Source organism: Vigna unguiculata, chromosome 5, assembly GCF_037176805.1.
Source record: "Vigna unguiculata cultivar grain cowpea cultivar isolate G323 ecotype 2 chromosome 5, ASM3717680v1, whole genome shotgun sequence".
Lineage (NCBI taxonomy): Eukaryota > Viridiplantae > Streptophyta > Magnoliopsida > Fabales > Fabaceae > Vigna > Vigna unguiculata.
In genome coordinates this window covers 27638686-27657887 of record NC_140796.1, presented here as the reverse complement: position 1 = coordinate 27657887, position 19202 = coordinate 27638686, and the positions used below count along the sequence as shown (strand labels likewise).

General features: G+C 34.9%; 2 protein-coding genes and 1 pseudogene across 2 annotated transcripts; 1 reads left to right on the top strand and 2 right to left on the bottom strand.

Moving 5' to 3' along the window:
* The first annotated feature begins 357 nt into the window (after positions 1-357).
* On the top strand, positions 358-993 carry LOC114184542 (cytochrome P450 89A2 pseudogene; annotated as a pseudogene).
* Positions 994-5647: 4654 nt separating this feature from the next.
* LOC114184544 (uncharacterized) lies at positions 5648-7770 on the bottom strand. The gene is made up of 2 exons (XM_085673391.1): positions 6594-7770; positions 5648-6324 (listed from the first exon to the last, which is right to left on the bottom strand). The coding sequence occupies exons 1-2, from the start codon at positions 6877-6879 to the stop codon at positions 5648-5650; spliced, it is 963 nt and encodes a 320-aa protein (XP_085529517.1). The 5' UTR covers positions 6880-7770.
* LOC146886316 (uncharacterized) lies at positions 6925-8022 on the bottom strand. The gene has a single exon (XM_085673390.1). It carries the CDS (start codon positions 8020-8022, stop codon positions 6925-6927), a length of 1098 nt encoding a protein of 365 aa, XP_085529516.1.
* Positions 8023-19202: the final 11180 nt, after the last annotated feature.

Below are 19202 nucleotides of genomic sequence, written 5' to 3'. Positions count from 1 at the left end.
TCTCTCTCTCTTGGAAATTACGGACCACCACAGTTCCACCACTCTGCGAATGCCTCTACAGCCACTGCTCCGACGAGTCTCTACGGTGCCTTCTTCCCCACTTCTAGCCATCGTCGCGCCACCATTTCTCGCAAGGGGTAAGTTGAAAACGCATTCCCTTTTTTCCGTTTTGTATACTCTTTTTTACAATTTGGTTTACTGTTTTGCGTTTTGTTGAGATTTTTGGTTGTTTTTGCTTTTCTATGTTATTTTTGACATTCTCAATTAAAATCATATTCTTATTGTCGCAAGTGGGCATTGAACATATTAAAGAGACACATTACGGAGGAAATTGAGTCTGGAAACAAGGTAGTACCAATGGATGAGCATTTCAGCTATGCATTGTATGCGCTATTTTCTTTCATATGTTTCGGAGAGAAATTTGATGAGAGAACCGTGAGGAATATACAAAGGGTACATCATGGTTTTCTTCACAACTTCATTAAATTTAATATGTTGAATGTTGCACCTTTCTTGTCTAAGATCGTGTTCAGAGGGCTGTGGAGAGAGATCTTGAAAATTCATGAAGATCAGGTGAATGTGTTCCTTCCTATCATAAAAGCACGCCAGGAGAAGATAAAGGGCGAGCTTGTTGTTGAAGAGTTTAAGGCTTATGTGGATGCCCTTTTTTATATGAAGCTCTCGAGCAATGGAAGCAAGTTGAGGGATGAAGAGTTAGTGAGTATGTGTGCTGAGTTTATGATAGGTGGAACTGATACAACAGTGATGACTTGGCTATGGTGCATGGCGAATTTGGTGAAGTACCAGCATGTGCAAGAGAATGTGTTTGATGAAATTAAGAATGTTGTTGAAGGTGATGAAGAGATTGAGGAAGAGCATTTGAAAAGGATGCCTTATTTGAAGGTTGTGGTGTTGGAGACTTTAAGGAGGCACCCTATAGGGTATTTTATATTGCTTAGGCAGAAAAATATAGTATATGGCTTCGATTCTTAGTTGAATCGAGGTAGAAAGAGGAAATATATGGCTTCAGTTCTTAGTAGAACCGAGATAGAAAGGGAGTTTTCTTTCTCGGGTGAAACCTGAGACCAAAAGCTGACCCTTTTTGGCCTCAACTTTATATGCTTCGATTCTGGAACCGGGGCATAATGACAAAGATAATCGCTGCTAAATATCCTTTATGCACTGGTGTTATAATTAACGCAATACTTCTAGGAACATTGAATAACGATTTAATACTTAGAAAAACAATAATAGTGCAGTAGGAACAAAGTAGTGAAAGTCAATCCCAACATGCTCATTCTCATTAGTTTTATTCAACTTAATTTGTAATTGTCTGGATCAATATTAAACCACCAAAGTACAATTTTATTCCAAATCAAGATTGATATAAGGTTACTAATAAATTTGAACAAATCCTTGTGGATACAACACTTATTTACTATAATTGAACTAGTGCACTAGCTGGACTTTACCAATAACGAGGTCGATGTGTAGATTTGTCAAGGATTTGAGTAAAATTAATCAGTAGCTATAATAAGTTCAGATTTGTTGTAAATCTATGTATAAGGTTGTGAATTCAATTTTTTTAGGTTTAAATAGTTTCTTTTCTATGCTCAATTGCCTTTTAGTGCTTCATGTAAGCAAAGAAGAAAATAGGTTGAAAATTACCTATTTGACCTTGAGATAGAAAGAACAATAAGAGATAATAGCAAAACTAGAAAACAGAAGAAGCAAGAAAGGTTAAGTACGCAACACAGAGAGCCATGCACTTCAACCCTAGTTCAACAACCTCAATAGGAACCAATGGCAAAAGATGTTGTACAAAGAAGATTATTGGGAGACTATGCTCAAAATCAAGGACCAAGACATTTTTCCAGCATAGTCAAACCAATAAAAGGAGTAGACATGAAACCAACCCTGCTATCTTTGATCACATCAAACCGTTTTCAAGACTAGATTATAAAAATCCTTACAACCACTTGTCCACTTTCTACAAACTTATTGGCACCATGGAATTACCATGTGATGACGAGGAGGCAATTTATCCTATATTATTTCGATTCTCACTTACGGAAAGAGCTGAGACACAGTTGCAATCAAATCCTAGCCAAAACCTATCTAGGTGGGAGAATGTGGAGAAGAAGTTTTTGACCAGAATTTGCCCCCCTCCCCTTCCCATCTAGATATATTAGTGTCAAATATGTAATAAAAACATTCTCTAGAGGAGCAAATGAACCAGATTGTGAAGCATGGGAGAGATTCAAATAACTACTAAAGAGAATTCCTAATCATAGTTTTGATGATGTGACTCATGTGCTGGAGACCATCTAAATGGTCATTGCACAACAACTAAACCAACATAAATAGAGGATGCCAACTACATGAACAACTCTAGGTGGCTAAAAGGTTACTCAAACAATTCAAATTGGAGGAACAATTATAATTACTATGCTAAACCCTATCAAAAGCAAGCAACTTACCAGAGTCAGCAACCCCATCAATAGGACAAATTAACCAAAATGGATGAGGCTCTCAAATAATTCATGTAGGTGTTTTCAACATGCCAAACGTGGAAATCATAGAGATTTAGGAAGATTATAACTAGGATTGGATAAATCAAATATCAACAACATTAGTAATCCAAAAATTGGTTACTCCAATTATAAATTTCATGCCCAAAGTAGATTCGTCCCGTTCGCCCAACGAGCCAACTAAACTCACCCAGCTAAAAGAGGTCCATTCGCGCAACTAATTGTGCGTTTTAAAAATCTATAAATAGAAGGCGCTTTTTTTTATTTATTTTTATGTTTCATTATTATTTTATTTTTGGATTTTATTTGATATTTCAAGTTTTATTGAATAAAAGTGGAAAAGATAAAAGCTTGGAATATCATTTACAAATAAGTGAAAATCTCAGAGATTTAAGAAAATTATCAACATAATTAGTGGAATATTAACTAGTCAAATATTATCAACAGAATAAGTGAAATATTGACTAGCCAAAGGTTATCAACAATATCATATACCCACAATGTTAGTTATTCAAATTACAAATGATAAGATTTGAGGAATGTATCAAAGATATGGAATCTTCAAAGATTAATATCTCTTCACTTGAAGGTAGAAGGGCATTCTAACGGATGGAGACATTCGATTTCAATATCAGCATAGTCTTCAGTATGGTTAGGAGTAGCTAACTCCCTCATTCACGGTAGTTAGGTGCAATGTATTCTTAATTCTTTGTGAATTCTTCATTCAATATAATTCTTTTCCATAATCTCTTATATTTTATTCTTGTTTTAACTTCATTCAATATAATTCTTGTTTTGCACATACGAGTTTCCATACTGATCTGAAAGATAGTTTACAAGTCTAGTTTATGATCTTTAACTACATGTTCTAGATGTGGTGCATATGTGGGAGTACCGGCTGATTTAAAAGATAGTTTGGGAAACATAAGTAGGATAAAACAACTATTGATTTCACATGCTAGACATAGATGTGGTCATTGGGCATTCTTAAACATCAACGTATTGTTCATTAATGCAAACGTAATCATAAAAATTGCTAGACAAAATTTTTATTATTTTAGTTTAGGCTTGTTTGCGACGAAATCGAGGCATGTTACAAATGATGTGAATGTGAGAGACAAAAATTGAATTATATTGTTTATTGATTTTTACTTTCAATGAAATTATGAAACTCAATCCCGGTGAAGCTTTTATATTATATTTTTCTAAATCAAGCTCTTTGTTTCCATTATGTCAATTCCTTTTATTCTTTACAATTTAATTCTCACTTTATTTTCCCTAAACCAAACATGTTTTGTTCTTTGCAACTTTATTAGTAAACAATCCTTTAAATATAAACCACATTAGTCCCTATGGGATACGATATCTGGACTTGTCCATTTTATTACTTGTACGATTTTGTACACTTGCCAATTCCATAACAAGTTTTCCCCGCTGTTGTTGGGGACTATAAGTAGCATCTATGGTCTTATCTTTAGTGTTCAGCTCAAGTAGTGACGTCCTCTATTGCTCATCTTGGTGTTATCCCCAAGTGGCGTGGCTTCTTCCATTCATTCCATTCTCCGTTCGATTCGCGTTTCAACTTCATACCAACTCACCATCCACTCACGTTTTGGTTTAATTCGTGTTTCCCTTTTTCAATTATGTGATTTGTATCTGTTTGTGGTTTTATTCATCCATCCGCTTTTTCTGGCTGGCATCCATTCACCGAACCTTGCATGCATTTTCCCCTATTTTCTTAAATTGCAAAATGGGTATGAAACTCACACTCATCAGTTGGACGTAATGTATCTTAACTTTTTATGATTTTTGCTATTCAATATATTTCTTTCCCATACTCTTGTGTTCTATTCTCAATCTTAACTACATGAATTGATTGATTTAATATTTTTGGGTATCTAATCATTAGACACAATATTAGAACCTAGACTATAATAGAAGAACTAATTAGGCATCTAGACATAAAGTTCATCATTGGCCATTCTTAAACATCCGAACTTAAGGCTTAATGCGATATTTTAATGAGAAAAGGTTTGAGACATTAGGGTTTTTATTAAAGTTTACACTTGTCTTTAAGAAATTAAGACCTGTTAGATAGTGGTGTGAATTCTAGAGTCGGGAATTAAAAATATATTGTTAGTGTTTTCATATTGATTTGATGCATGAAATTCAACCATAGTAAAGTATTTGCCACATAAGAACTTTCACCAATTTAATTGCATTCTAGATTTTAAAATATCCGAACATTCAATATTCAATATTTATTTTATCCTTCAAAGTTTTTACCGAAATTAGTAAAGAATCCTAGTTTTCTAAACAATGCAAGTCTCCTAGGATTACGATATCTGGACTTTCCATTTTATTACTTAAACAATTTAGTGCGCTTGCCAAAATTATAACACTGGTTAAGGTAGATAAATCTTCTTTCCTATACACTTTGTAGTTATTTATATGGAAGAGGATTATAAATTCCTTCTCATCCTTGGAAGACTTTTTGTGAAGACAACCAAGGTGATCATAGATGTTGATAAGGACAAATTAAAAATATGTGTTCACGATGATGAAAGTGCCAAGCCTAAAATGTTTTCCTTCAAAAAAGTGCCAAGCCTATCATTCTCATCACCTTATTGACCAAAAATAAAGAACAAAGATTGGTGGAAGTATTGAAAGCTAACAAAGGAGTTATTGGATAAACCTTATTAGATCTGAAGGGAATCAATCTTTCCTAGTGCATGCATTAGATCCTAATGGAGGAAGATTATAAAACAGTAACTCAACCACAAAGATGCCTTGACCTTAGTATGAAAGAAGTTGTAAGGAATGAGGTAATAAAATTACTTGAATTTGGAATGATCTATCCAATTTCAGATAATGATTGGGTCAGTCTTGTCTAGGTAGTTCCAAAGAAGGGAGGAATGACAATAATTCACAATGAAAAGACAGAATTAATCCCTTCAAAGAGCGTTAGTGGATGGACAGTGGCGGATCTTGACCAACATTGTTAGGGGAGCCCAAATAATACATCCAAAATTTATACATTTCATTATTGTCACTAACACAATAAAAATGAATTCATAACTTAATATAACGATAATTAAAAAAGAAATCACAAATATCTAAAAGATTGCCCTTCGTTCCTTCAGATCCCTGAACTCATCAATAATTGAATCAGAACTAAAATTTTCAGCTATTTCTTTTTCAATGTAAATAATCATATTGTCGGCAAGAAATTCATCTTCCATTTTATTCCGCAATCTTGTTTTGATAATCTTCATTGCAGAAAATGATCTTTCTGTTGTAGCTGTAGAGACAGGGAGAGTTAAAATAAGACGAATTAAACGATCAATCAAGTAGAATGTCCTTGACTTTCCTGTTCTTGCCAAAGATTGACATAATTCAAGCATGGTTGATAAATTCTTCAAATCTGGATGGTTAGGAGCATCAATAAGAAAATGTTGAAGTTGAAATTTTAAACTAATCTTCTCTTGCTCACTAAAATCTAAAGGATAGTATTTGTTCACAAGAGAGCATATATCCTCAATGTTAAAAGCTTTATAAGCATCCTTAGGAACTAAAGCATTGCTTAGAGTTAAAAGTTCCATTGTTTGCTCACTAAACCTGTCATTTAATTCTTGCAACTGCTTGTCCACTGTAACAAGAAATATATTCACCCTAAAATGATGTTCCATAGTGACATGATCTTTTTGATGTCGAGAACGACCATGACGTGCAACATAAGTAGAATTAAAATCATGAATATCAATGTCATGTTGTTCACAAAAGAATACCACACCTTTCAATAGATTTTGCCAACCATCATCCCTCAACTTTTGAATCAAAATTTTAGTAGAACAAACCAATTGCATAGCATTCAATATATCATGAGATTGTTTCTGCAAAGCTTGGCAAAGACCGTCACTGTAACAAGAAATATATTCACCCTAAAATGATGTTCCATAGTGACATGATCTTTTTGATGTCGAGAACGACCATGACGTGCAACATAAGTAGAATTAAAATCATGAATATCAATGTCATGTTGTTCACAAAAGAATACCACACCTTTCAATAGATTTTGCCAACCATCATCCCTCAACTTTTGAATCAAAATTTTAGTAGAACAAACCAATTGCATAGCATTCAATATATCCTGAGATAGTTTCTGCAAAGCTTGGCAAAGACCGTCAGTAATTCCCATAATCTCTTTCATCATGTGTAAAATTAATATGAACTCAAATGAAGACAACATATTCAATGCAGCATCAGCATCACCCCTTTGAGAATAAGTTGATCCATCAACAATAGTTTTTCGAAGAACCAGACAAGATGCATTATATAGCTTCATCATACTACAAATGGAATAAAAATGTGAACTCCAACGAGTATCACCAACTCATTTTAAAGTGCCAATTTGATTTTTTCCTTTACCAGTTTCAAGTTCACCCATTTCTAACAATTGAGTTATTCCATCTAATTCAATAGCTTGTAACTCATCATGACGTTTACTAGAGGAACACACAACATTTACAATAAAAGCCAAATTTGAAAAAAATTGATGAACTGGAATGACCTCTCTTGAAGCAGCCACTAAAGCAAGTTGTAGTCTATGAGCAAAACAATGCACATAATAAGCATAAGGATTATCATTGAGAAATAATGCTTGCAACCCATTCCATTCTCCCCTCATATTACTAGCACCATCATACCCTTGACCGCGGATATTGGAAACATCAAGATTATGCCTAGAGAGAACGACACTCAATTCTTTTTTTAGAGTGGCGGTTGTTGTATCCTTAACATGCACAATATCAAAAAATCGTTCTTTTATATTACCATCCTTATCTACGAATCTCAAAACAATAGCCATCTGCTCTTTTTTAGATTCATCACGTGCTTCATCAACAATTATGCAAAATTTAGAATCTCCAATTTCTTCTCGAATGTGACTTCTTACTTTTCTAGAGAAAATGTGCAAGATTTCTTTCTGAATATGATGAGAAGTATACTTAGCATTATAAGGAGCATTTTCTAACACAAATTGTGCCACTTTATCATTATATGATGCTAGAAGTTTAATCATTTCAAGAAAGTTACCTCTATTACTTGACTCTGGTGTTTCCTCGTGGCCTCTAAATGCACAAGCTTGAAATGCTAGCCAACGAATTGTGTCAATAGAGGTTTTGAGCCGTAAACGATTCTTGCAGACTTGTTCTGAACTTTGAATATTTATAATGTTATTAATGTGCATAGATTGATTCAACAAGTCTTCACAAGCTTTCATTGCACTGTTATGCGGTGAGCAAGGATTATCTCCAATGTGGTTGAGAAATGCACATCTTTTTCCCGCATTAACCTTTCTCCATGATTTAAAACCTTGTTTAGTAAACACATCTGATCCAAAACGACCATATGGCTTTGAACTAAATAGATAACATGCCAAACAATAAGCTTCATCATTAGCCGGGGAATACTCTAACCAAGAAGGAAACATTTTAAACCAACTAGATTGAAATCTCCTTGAATGTTTTTCCTTAGAATAAGGATAGTTTTCAAGTTGCATTTGATATGGACCTCATTTTAAATAAGCTCTTCGAATCTCATCTCTTTGACTCATTGGATATTCCCATATTTGAAGACGTTTTCCTGGATCACGTTCCAAAGAATTAATATGAAACTCCTCACCTATAATTTTTTGAACCTTAAAAGGGGGCTCCTCTGATTGAACAATTGGAACATTAGTATCATGCTTTAGAATATCTGGAAGAGTTGAATTTGTCCTGTTTTCATCTTCACGGGTAGCTTCCCTTTTATCACTTTTAAAAAATGAATCTATTCTTTTATTCTTCATCAATATACCTATTTTAAAAAAATACTAAAAAATGATTTATCATAATTTAATAAAAAATTGAGAGACATAAATACCAAAATAAAATTCGATGATAATCAAACCACACTTAAAATCCAATTATAAAAAACACACAGTACAATCATTTTTTTCTTCTATGTTGATAAAATAAAAAATTAATATAAAAGAGGCTCATTAAATAAATTATTAAACTAATATTTCACTATCAAGTGAGACAAAAGAGAATTACCTTCTTTATTTCTTCGAGGATGGAAGAGAACAATTGAGAGATGAAAGCAAAAATAATTGATCTTTTTCTCTTTAGAAACAAAAGAAAATAGGTAAGAATGGAAGATGAGAACAATTTGTAAGAAATTCAAGGCATAAACATATAAAAGTGGCTCATTAAATAAATTATTGAATTAATATTTCACTATCAAATGAGACAATAGAGAATTACCTTCTTTATTTCTTCAAGGATGGAAGAGAACAGTTGAGAGATGAAAGCAAAAATAATTGATCTTTTTCTCTTCAGAAACAAAAGAAAATATGTAAGAATGGAAGATGAGAACAATTTGTAAGAAATTCAAGGCATAAACATATAAAAGTGGCTCATTAAATAAATTATTGAATTAATATTTCACTATCAAATGAAACGAAAGAATTACCTTCTTCGTTTCTTCCTCGAGGATGGAAGAGAATAAAGGAGAAATAAGAGAAAAAATAATAGATCTTTTTCTTTTCAGAAATAAAAGAAAACAAATGAGAATGAAATATGAGAACAATTTATGAAAAACACAATTTATAATGAAAACAAATAATATAAAATATCTTGATAAATCTTTTTAATCTTTATTTTTTATTATATTTGATTTTATATTTTATTATTTATTAGTATTAATTATTATGTTTATAAAGGAAATAAAATATTTGATTTAATATTTATAAAAAAATAAAATCAAAATACTAATATCTATAATAAAAAAAAATCAAAATATCTATGGTAAAATAAATTTCAAAATTTTTGGGGGTGCCAAGGCACCCCGTGCATCCATAATACTCTGCCACAATGGATGGAGAATGGGTATTGATTATAGAAAGTTAATCAATCAATTAGAAAGGATCACTTTCCCTTTCCTTTCATGGACCAAACATTGAGGAGGTTAGCTAGTCAAGCTTATTATTGCTTCTTGGATGAATACTCTAGTTATAATTAAATAGTAATGGATCCACAAGGTCAAGAAAAGACATAATTCACCTATCTATTTTGAGTGTTTGCTTATAGAAAAATGTCATTTGGGTTATGCAACGTTCCAACCATATTCTAAAGATCATGTTTGCCATCTTTTCATATTTGGTGAAAAAAAGAATAGAAATCTCCAGGCATGACTTCTCAATTTTTGGATCATCAATTGAGTCATGCTTGGAGAATCTTAACGTAGTTCTGAGGAGATATGTAGAGAAAAATTTTGTCTTTAAATGGAAATATGCCATTTTATGGTGAAAGAAGGAATTGTGCTTGGTCACAAAATTTCTAAGGCATAAAGGTTGATCCAGCCCAGGTCGAGGTAATATCCAAGCTTCCTCCTCCAACCAATATTAGAGGAATTAGAATTCCTAGGTCATGGTGGATTTTAAAGTAGATTTATAAAGGATTCCTCTAAAAATTTTAACCTTTTAGAAATTTACTGTTGAAGGAGTCTAACCTTATGTTTGGATGAAACATTTCAACAATGCTTAGAAATTGAAATACTTTGCATTTGAATTGCTTGCAATTAAATTTCATTCATTTTTTAAATAATTTGTTTGGATAAGAAAATTAAAATACCTTACATTTCAATGTCGGGCTTGACAGTTTGGAAGGGTCAGTCCGGGTCGTCGAGCCTATCTAGGTCGTCAGACCCGTCCAAGTTGTCAGGCCCGTCCGGGTCGTCGGGCCCGACGGTTTGGAAGAGCATCTTCGGGTCGTCGGGCTAGTCCGTGTCGTAGGGCTCGTCCGGGTCATCAAGCTCATCTGGGTCGTCAAGCTCGTATGGATCGTCGGGCTTGTTCGGGTCGTCGGACCCGTCTGGATTGTCGGGCCCGTCAGATCATTAGTCTTGTCCGGATAGTCTGCCCCATCCGATTCGTCGGGCCATTCTGGGTCATCTGGCTCGTTCTGGTCGTAAGGCCCGTTCGAGTCGTCGGACCCGTCTGGGTCGTGGGGCCCGTCTAGATTATCGGGCTCGTTTGGGTCGTTGGGTTTGCCTGGGTCGACGAACCCGTTTAGGTCGTCGGGCCTGTCTGGTTCATCGAGCTCATTCGGGTCGTGGAACTTGTCTGGGTCGTCGGGCTCGTTTGGGTCGTCGGACCCATGTAGATCGTTGAGCTCATTCGGGTAGTCGGGCCCGTCTGGGTCATCGAGCCCGTTCGGGTCGTCAGACCCGTTTGGATCGTCAGCCTCATTTGTGTCATCGGGCCTACTAGAGAGTCTAGAATGTGAGGTTGAGTGAGAAGAATTTCAAATTCCACCTATTTTGAAGGTATTTTAATTTCTACTAATTTAGCTAATTGAAATCCCTCAAAAAAAGGCTTACATTTGAAATGCTTTTTAATTTATGTATCCAAACAAAGCATTTCATTACAAAGAAATCTAAATTCTTCAAAAAAATGAATTGCTTCATTAAAATACTCTATCCAAACACACTTTTATGTTAGTAAAATGCCCAATAAAGCTCAAATAAACTTACAATTGAAAAAAAGCTTCTAGTTATAATGCATGGATTGGAAAAGTTTTGTGCCTGTAACATCCCGACCAGATATTACGAATTTAAATAATAAAAATAAAGAATTAATACATCAGCGTCATTTATTAAAACACCATTTCCCAAAAACACGGGAAATTTAAAACTTTATTTCATCGTGGAATATCTCAATTTCATATGTTATAAAATTCAAATATAAAAATCATGTTCAATATTCCAAATGTTTACACAATTCCTTAAATTATGGAAAATAATAAAACTCTAAGAAAATCCTCTCCCAACTAGCCCGGCTCCGGCTCTATGCCTTACCAGATCCACCTGCAACATCATTTGCTCACGTGTACACGATCATCGCCAAAAGCAAGCACATAGGGTGAGCTAATAATAAAATAATCATATAAACAATCATATATATATATATATATATATATATATATATATATATATATATATATATATATCACAAACACACCAAAGGAAATCCATCCTTTGATTCTATACCACATGGCCACCACCATGTTAACCGTGTTCTACATCTTCTGATGAGTACCTCGTGATGTCTTGCTGCCACACCTACAGCCACAACTGGTAGAGCACGTGTGGGAAACCATGCTACAGACCGTACTCTGTAACGCCAAGTGGAGTTCCCAATACGAATAACATTCGTAACGTCCCAAGACTACCAAACTGTAAGCTTAATACTGAGGACGGTAATCTAATTGGACCCATCCGTACACGTTACAACGTGCACACTCACACCGGTAACACTCGCTGACCCGAGCCACAACTCAAGAGTCCCTCATGTTCATCCGTCATTTTGAGCCACAACTCAAGGAATGTCATGTGCTTAACCCCTTGTTCCGAGCCACAACTCGAGAGATACGTTCCGAGCCACAACTCAAGGAACACCAGCAAGCAAAGCTTTGAAGTATCACCAAAGCCTTGTAAACCACGCACATCCAAAGTAAGCAAAGCACATTTGCCTCAACAGTATCGCCTGGCGCAGCTCACGAGTCGCTAGGCGCATCAGGCTTTTAGACCGCCTAGTGGGAGACACGTACCGTCAGGCGCTAAGCGCCTCGAGCACACTAACACTATAGACATCGCCTGGTGGGACCTCACTCACCGCCAAGTGCACGCGTTCCAGGAGCCCACTATGATTGACGCTATTGCCTGGCGGTGCCGATTTTACCACCAGGCGTTAACCAGTACACGCACAGTTCTAGTTCTGGTTTGTGTTCAAGCACAATTACACAAACACTACCCACATGGTCACTCATTTAGAGTTCTATAACTTAGTTGATTACTATCAACAATGATTTCTAGTTGTCATAACTCCTCATGTATACATTCATTCCCTATATGTCATCGTATAGGCATCTCAAGTATTCACTATTATCATTTCTTTATGAACTGATGCAATCTGCGTTTGGCACTCTAGTTCCTAAGTGCATGACACCTTCCAATCCAACAGAACTCTAAGTTTCTTATGTCTTCACGACAATGTTGTTATTATCACAATTCTCCCAAATCTCAATTAACCCCTAGTTAATACATACAGCTATATCATGAATAGACCATCCTCATCCTCTGTCCCATGTCCCATGATTTGCTCATAACTAATTCTACTTCCCTAGAGACCCAAACTCACAATTGTACCAAAAACCACGTAGTACCACTTGCCTCTTCGCTGGCGCCTGGCGGCACATAGCCTGTCGTCAGGCGGTGCTTCAGTCCTGGGCAATCCAGGATTCTTCTCTACACTTGTGAAAACCTCAACCAACCCATCTATTCCGATTTCCCTCAATTTTTGACTTAATACTCACCACTCAAGTGTTTAGGTTTACAATTCATCCCTAAAACTTTTAATCACACGAAATTCCATTGATATTCCCATTCAAGTTGGTCCAACTCTAAAGTCCCAAATTCACAAACCCTAAGACGACATTCATGAGATTTTCATCGAATTTAACCCCTAAGCATGTATAATTCAATGAAATATAGCATGTAATCATTCTCACACAATTAGAACAACCTTTTTCCCCGATTAGAATCGTCCAAAACACCCAAAACATCAAAATCGAACCAAAATTGGTTCGCGTTGCCTGGCGGGTTTTCATCACCACCATGTAGTTCATGCCGAAACCCAGAAACTAGGTTAGCCACCAAGCATCGCTTGGCGGATAGACTCGTGCCGCCATGCGGTTCCATCTCTGGAACCTAGAAACAATACAAAAATAACATAAGTCGCCTGACGGCTTTGAATGCCCACTAGGCAGTTTCTGGAAAATTTTCAGAAACCTAGAATTTCAACGTGACAAAAAATGATTCATACATATACAAGCTATTCATAAAACAATTAAACTTAACACACAGAAGTAGCGAGTTCTAGCTCTCCTAACCTGGATTCCCTTGCTTAAAATTGCAATACTATAGTTCCTTGTTGATGGTAATACCTCCCTTTGATCAACTCTAATCCTCTCCAATTGATCTCCAAATTCACCCTCACACAAAAATTTTAGCACAACTTATTGTTCTAACTTTAGAAAGCTTCTCTCTCATTAGTTTTGCCTTTAATCCCAATTTCAATTACACTTTTAATTGGTTTAATGGATAAAACGAAAATTAACATTACACCCACTTTTAATTTCTTTGTCCTTTCCCATTCATGCCAAAGATAAGTTCAGCAAAAAGAAAGCTTAATTTTGATTATACCAAGATTTGAACCCATAATCATGCTAATGTCCAAATCAACGCACAATCATTTAACCAATTCATGTTTCGTGATAATTCATATAATTCTATGATTATGTTATCACTCATCATGATCCAGCACATTATTAAAATAATAATAAATTAAATAACACAAAAATGACATACATAGGACTTGAACCCAAGTCCTTTCACACAACTAAGTACTCTCAACCATTTGAGCTAGTATTTTTCCACGTTGTACATGTCAGAATTAAATGCCATAAAGGCTCTCACTGCCCGCATTTATTAATTAATTAATTAAATTTCACGAGTCTTACGGTGCCTACCTCTTAGGATCATCAATCATAGTTTACACTTGATCATGCGATTATCAAGTACCTCTTGACTAAAAGTGATTCCAAGTCAAGATTGATTTGGTGGATCTTTCTTCTATAAGAATTGGATTTGGCCAACAAAGATAAAATGGGAAGTGATAACCTAGTTGTAGACCACCTACCAAGGTTTTCTAATTAAAATGTCACCAACCATGAAGGAGAAATTTTAGAAGAATTTCCTAATGAGAAGTTATTTCCAATACAAGTGATACCTTGGTTTGCTGACATAGTAAATTTTTTTAAGGAGACTGGAGTAATTATAGAAGAATAGAATTGGCATTAAAGGAAGTTGTTTATGGTTGCTAACCAATTCAGTTGGAATGATCCTCACTTATTCCAAACTGGTGTTGATGGACTATTAAGAAGATATATATTTGGTGAGGAGATCAAGGATGTATTGTGGCATTACCATAACTTGCCTTATGGAGGTCATTAAAGTGGAGAAAGAACAATAATGAAAGTGTTACGATCCGGTTTTTATTGGCCCTTTATCTTTAGAGATGCTTATAGACAATACAAGAATTGTGATAAGTGTCAACGAGCTGGGGGAATTTCAAAGAGAAATGTCCTTCCCCTACAAAGTATAATTAAATTAGAAATATTTTATTGTTGGGGAATATACTTTGTAGGACCACTATAAATGTCTTATTCAAAAGAATACATCTTGGTGGTAGTGGACTATGTGTCAAAATGGGTTGAAGGTATTGTTGTAAAAACAGATGGCTCTTGAACAATGATTAAATTCCTTGAATAACATATTATGTACCAAGAATACTCATCAGTGATGGTGGTACTCAATTCTGCAATGAGTAGCTAAGGAGGGTGTTAGAACACTATAAACTGAAGCATAAACTTGTAACTCCTGATCACCCTCAAACTAATGGCCAGACAGAGGTCTCTAAAAGTGAGCTTAAGATGATTCTGGAAAAAATTGTCACAAGTTCTAGAAGAGACTCTTCCTTGAAGATTGATGAGATAGTATGTGCATATAAAAGTGCATCCAAGACCTCCATTGGACCAACTCTATTTCAATTAGTACATGTTAAAGCTTTCACATACTAGTGGAGTTAGAGCATAAGGCATTATGGGCCATGAAAGCCTTAAATTTTGATCTAAAATTTGTAGGGTAAAAGAAGAAGCTATAAATCAACAAATTGAAAGAAATGAGGTTGTAGGCCTATGAGTCATCATCCAATTACAAGAGCAAGGTGAAAGCTTGATGAAGTCTTAACCCCAAACAAGGATGGAGACACATGCTTAAGAAGACTAAGCATGATTTGGAAGCAATCCCTAATCCTTCATCCCTTTCATTGTTTTTCATTATGTTTGAATTTCATTATTATGACTTAAACTTGGTTGATTTGTAGACCTTTGATTACCTGTAAAAGTTATTAACCTTCAAGCTCGAGAGGCTTATGAACCTACCCGATGCAAAATACATTATTATTGCCAGATCCAAAGTGTTGGCACAAGCAAGCTTGAAGCAAAGAATTGATAAAGCCATGTGCATGAAGATCTTAAGTGTTTGATGAAGATTGATGAAGATTCTTGAAGATTAAGTTCTAGTGTGTTAAATCTGTAAATAACATGTTGAATGTAATATGTTAGTGTTATATCTTGTTGGTAGGCTATATGACATAGGTTAGATGTCTTGTGTGCCTTAGTGTGTCTATTTTAATCTGTTAAAATGGGTTTTAACAAGTTAAAAGGCTTGTTGTATATAGTTTCTGATATGAATGTATTCAGTCAGTTGAATTATTTTTCAATCGACTAATTTCACTTAAGTCAGGTGAAATCAGCTAACTGTACGAAAAATTCAATCGACTGTTTTCACTTAAACTAGACTATATAAGCATTGTTTTTGCGAGCAGAGGTGCGAATATGAGTTTTTGTGCACGAAATTTTGTCATTCTTCTCTGGAAAAGCTTTCTCTGCAATACACAGCTGCAACTCGTGTTTTGAAGATCTTGGTTGATCTTGGTTGATCTTGGAGGCATTTTGGCTTGTGAGTAGCTTGAAGAACACATGTATGGTTGGCTAGGGATAGCCACCATCAGGTTTGGATGTTCTTGTGCCTTTGGTTGGTTTGCCTGATGTGATTTTAGGTCTGTAAGTGTGATTCTTGTAGGGTGTGTGTCTATATTTTTTGTGAGTCAAAAATCTTGTGAGTTTTGTTGTTCAAAAGTGTAATCTTGGAGTGTGATTTGTAAAACTTTTGAATATAGTGGAAACCAGGCTTAGGTTTTTCTGGTAAACTAGATGTAGCTCTGTGATTGTGATTGAGTGAACCAGTATAAAAACAGTTGTGCATTTCTCTTTTCCTCATCTCACTCTCTTTGAAACTCTTTAAAAACTCAAGAAAACCAAGCAATTTGATCTTTGGTGTGATTTAATGTGTTCTTGTGTAATCTGAGGTTGTATACTTGTTAAAAATACTGATTGGAATAAGTCTTGTATGTAAAAGATTGTTGTTTGAGTTGAATTCGTGAATTCTAGGTACAGAACGATGCTATCTCCTCGGACTTGGGTTCAGAACATTGGTGCCACCTTTGTGAAAAATGAAAACCATTTACCTTAGCCCTCCATTGGGGGATGAACCCTCATTCTAGCCTCAACTAGGGGGCTTGTGTTCCGGTACACCCAATAATCTTACATCGCTTAGAAGTCGGGGTCAAAGGAAGTTTAAATACTCATTTCTCCTTCAATCCAACGAGGCACATTTTAAAGACAAAATGTACCATAATAGTCAAATCGACCACCATGGACCAATGGCCAAGTTAGTTGTAATGTCATAATATTCGGATAAGACCGCTAACTTAGGAAAGTCACCATAGTGGCCGGATCAACCACCATGAACCAATGGTTAAGTTATCTGTTATGTCACAATATTCAAATAAGACCGCTAACTTAGGAAAGTTGCTAACCCTAAAGACTGCTAACTAATAAATACTCATCGAACTTAAAGGAATAGTACACGGTGAAACAATATTTACATGACGACCATATTCGCTAACTACACGATCTTCTCGTAACTGGCAGGGCCGCCCATCCTAACTTGGAATAAAATAGTTAAACCATTAGGGCAAAGTGTTGAACTTGATGTCCGGGCTTAATTAGGCCCATACGAGCCTAATAAAGCCTAACCCATAACCTAAATCAAGCAAAATATGATTAATGTTCTATAAATAAGAGAGGACCAAGACAATTAAAGGTACACATTTTCATTGGTGCAAGAGTTAAGACTTGACTTTGAGAGTTTTTGCTAACTTGATCGTTGGAGTCCTTTCTGCAGATAATCTCGCACGCTCCGCAAAGTGCTAAGAGACAAAAACACGACAAATAGGACCGGAGAAAGTCCATCCGAGATGTTCAAAGATCGTGGTAAGGTGAGATTTAAGTCTCATAATAATCTGTTATTATCTCTGCAGAAAAAAACCATGACAAAAACTCTAAACTCCAACAATAATTGATCCTAATAATTATGTGATCATACTTGGATTGGAACAAGATCTTTTTGTTATTATTTAAAGCTAACTTCTTGTGCATACTCACAAACGAATGTCCAGCTAAAATAATATGTGCGTCCAAGAAAGTACTTCACCGATTTGAGTCAAAAAACGGAGAAACAAAATACAAATTAGACACGCCAAAAAAGCATTAATAGATTAGTAGTTAATAAAGTCGAATATTTCCAAGGCAACAGCTGAATAGCAACTCAAAAGATTTAGTTCGAGGTGAAAGAGACAAAATTAGAAAGCATAAGACAAAACTGAATGAACTCACATAAAGCCTTGCTGCATAGGACAGGGAGGAAAATTAATCGAAAAGGATATGTATATTTTATTGTTTACAGTGATGTGATAACGAGGAAGGGGTTTTGGGGTATTGAACCGTAGTTGTTGGTTGAAATGCAAGACGTTAAATAAAGGGTTCTTAGATGTTATGTCATTTTATGCTTTTAGGCCAATATGATATCCAATGGGATATGATACATGAAGAGTCACCCTTTTACCCAGAACATGAAAAGGACAAGTAGCTGTGACCTTTGCTCAGGTAAGGTGGGTCAAATGGACTCCACTTGCCAACCAGCAATTAAGACATTTCCACACTTTCTCCTATTTGGTGCCATATATTCCATTACTTTCCATTGCAAGGATTGCAAAAACATCTTAAACCCCCTCTCACATCCAATTTACACTTATCGATTCTTCTATTATCCACTCTTCACCATGGACTATGCTTAAAAGTATTAATATGGTACTTTATGTTTTCAAAAATATTCTTTTTTATTTTTATAACCAAAATGTTAAATAAGTCAAAGACCAACTAGTCTTTTACATAATAATATAAAGAAGTTATACATTTATGAAAACATTAGTATATAAGTATATAATTATAAAATGTATAACTAGATTAATTAACACTATTATATTTATATACAGTCTTAATATAAGTTAAAATATAAATAAAACAGAGATAGAGATATATTTCTATTAATGGCACAAGAAACTGAAATATTATTAAAATAATAAATTGAAAGTATTTCAAGGAAAGAAAAGAGTATTTGTTTAAAAAATAACATTTTAAACACATTTACACTAAAATTCATTTACATTTAATGACTTCAATAATCTAAAATTAGAATACTAGAAAGAGTACTTCAGTCAACAGTCGTACAATAACGTCTCGATTTATAGTGTTGCTTAATCAGAATTATTTTCTATAAAAATAACATAATTTATAATTTATAATTTAATTTTGCGTAAAATAATGAAATAGAAAGACTTTTAAGAAAATAAAAAAGGAACATCCTGAAAGAGCATTTGGGTGATTCATTTTCCTCAAACTGAGGATATTTATGGTGACGTAAAGTTACAAGAAAAACCCACCATTTAATGAATATGATTCGAATGGTTGGGAGTTGATTAAAGAAGTTGCAAGTTTGCCATAGGAGACCTCAAATGCAGCGCAATGGGATAGGGACAAATAGCAA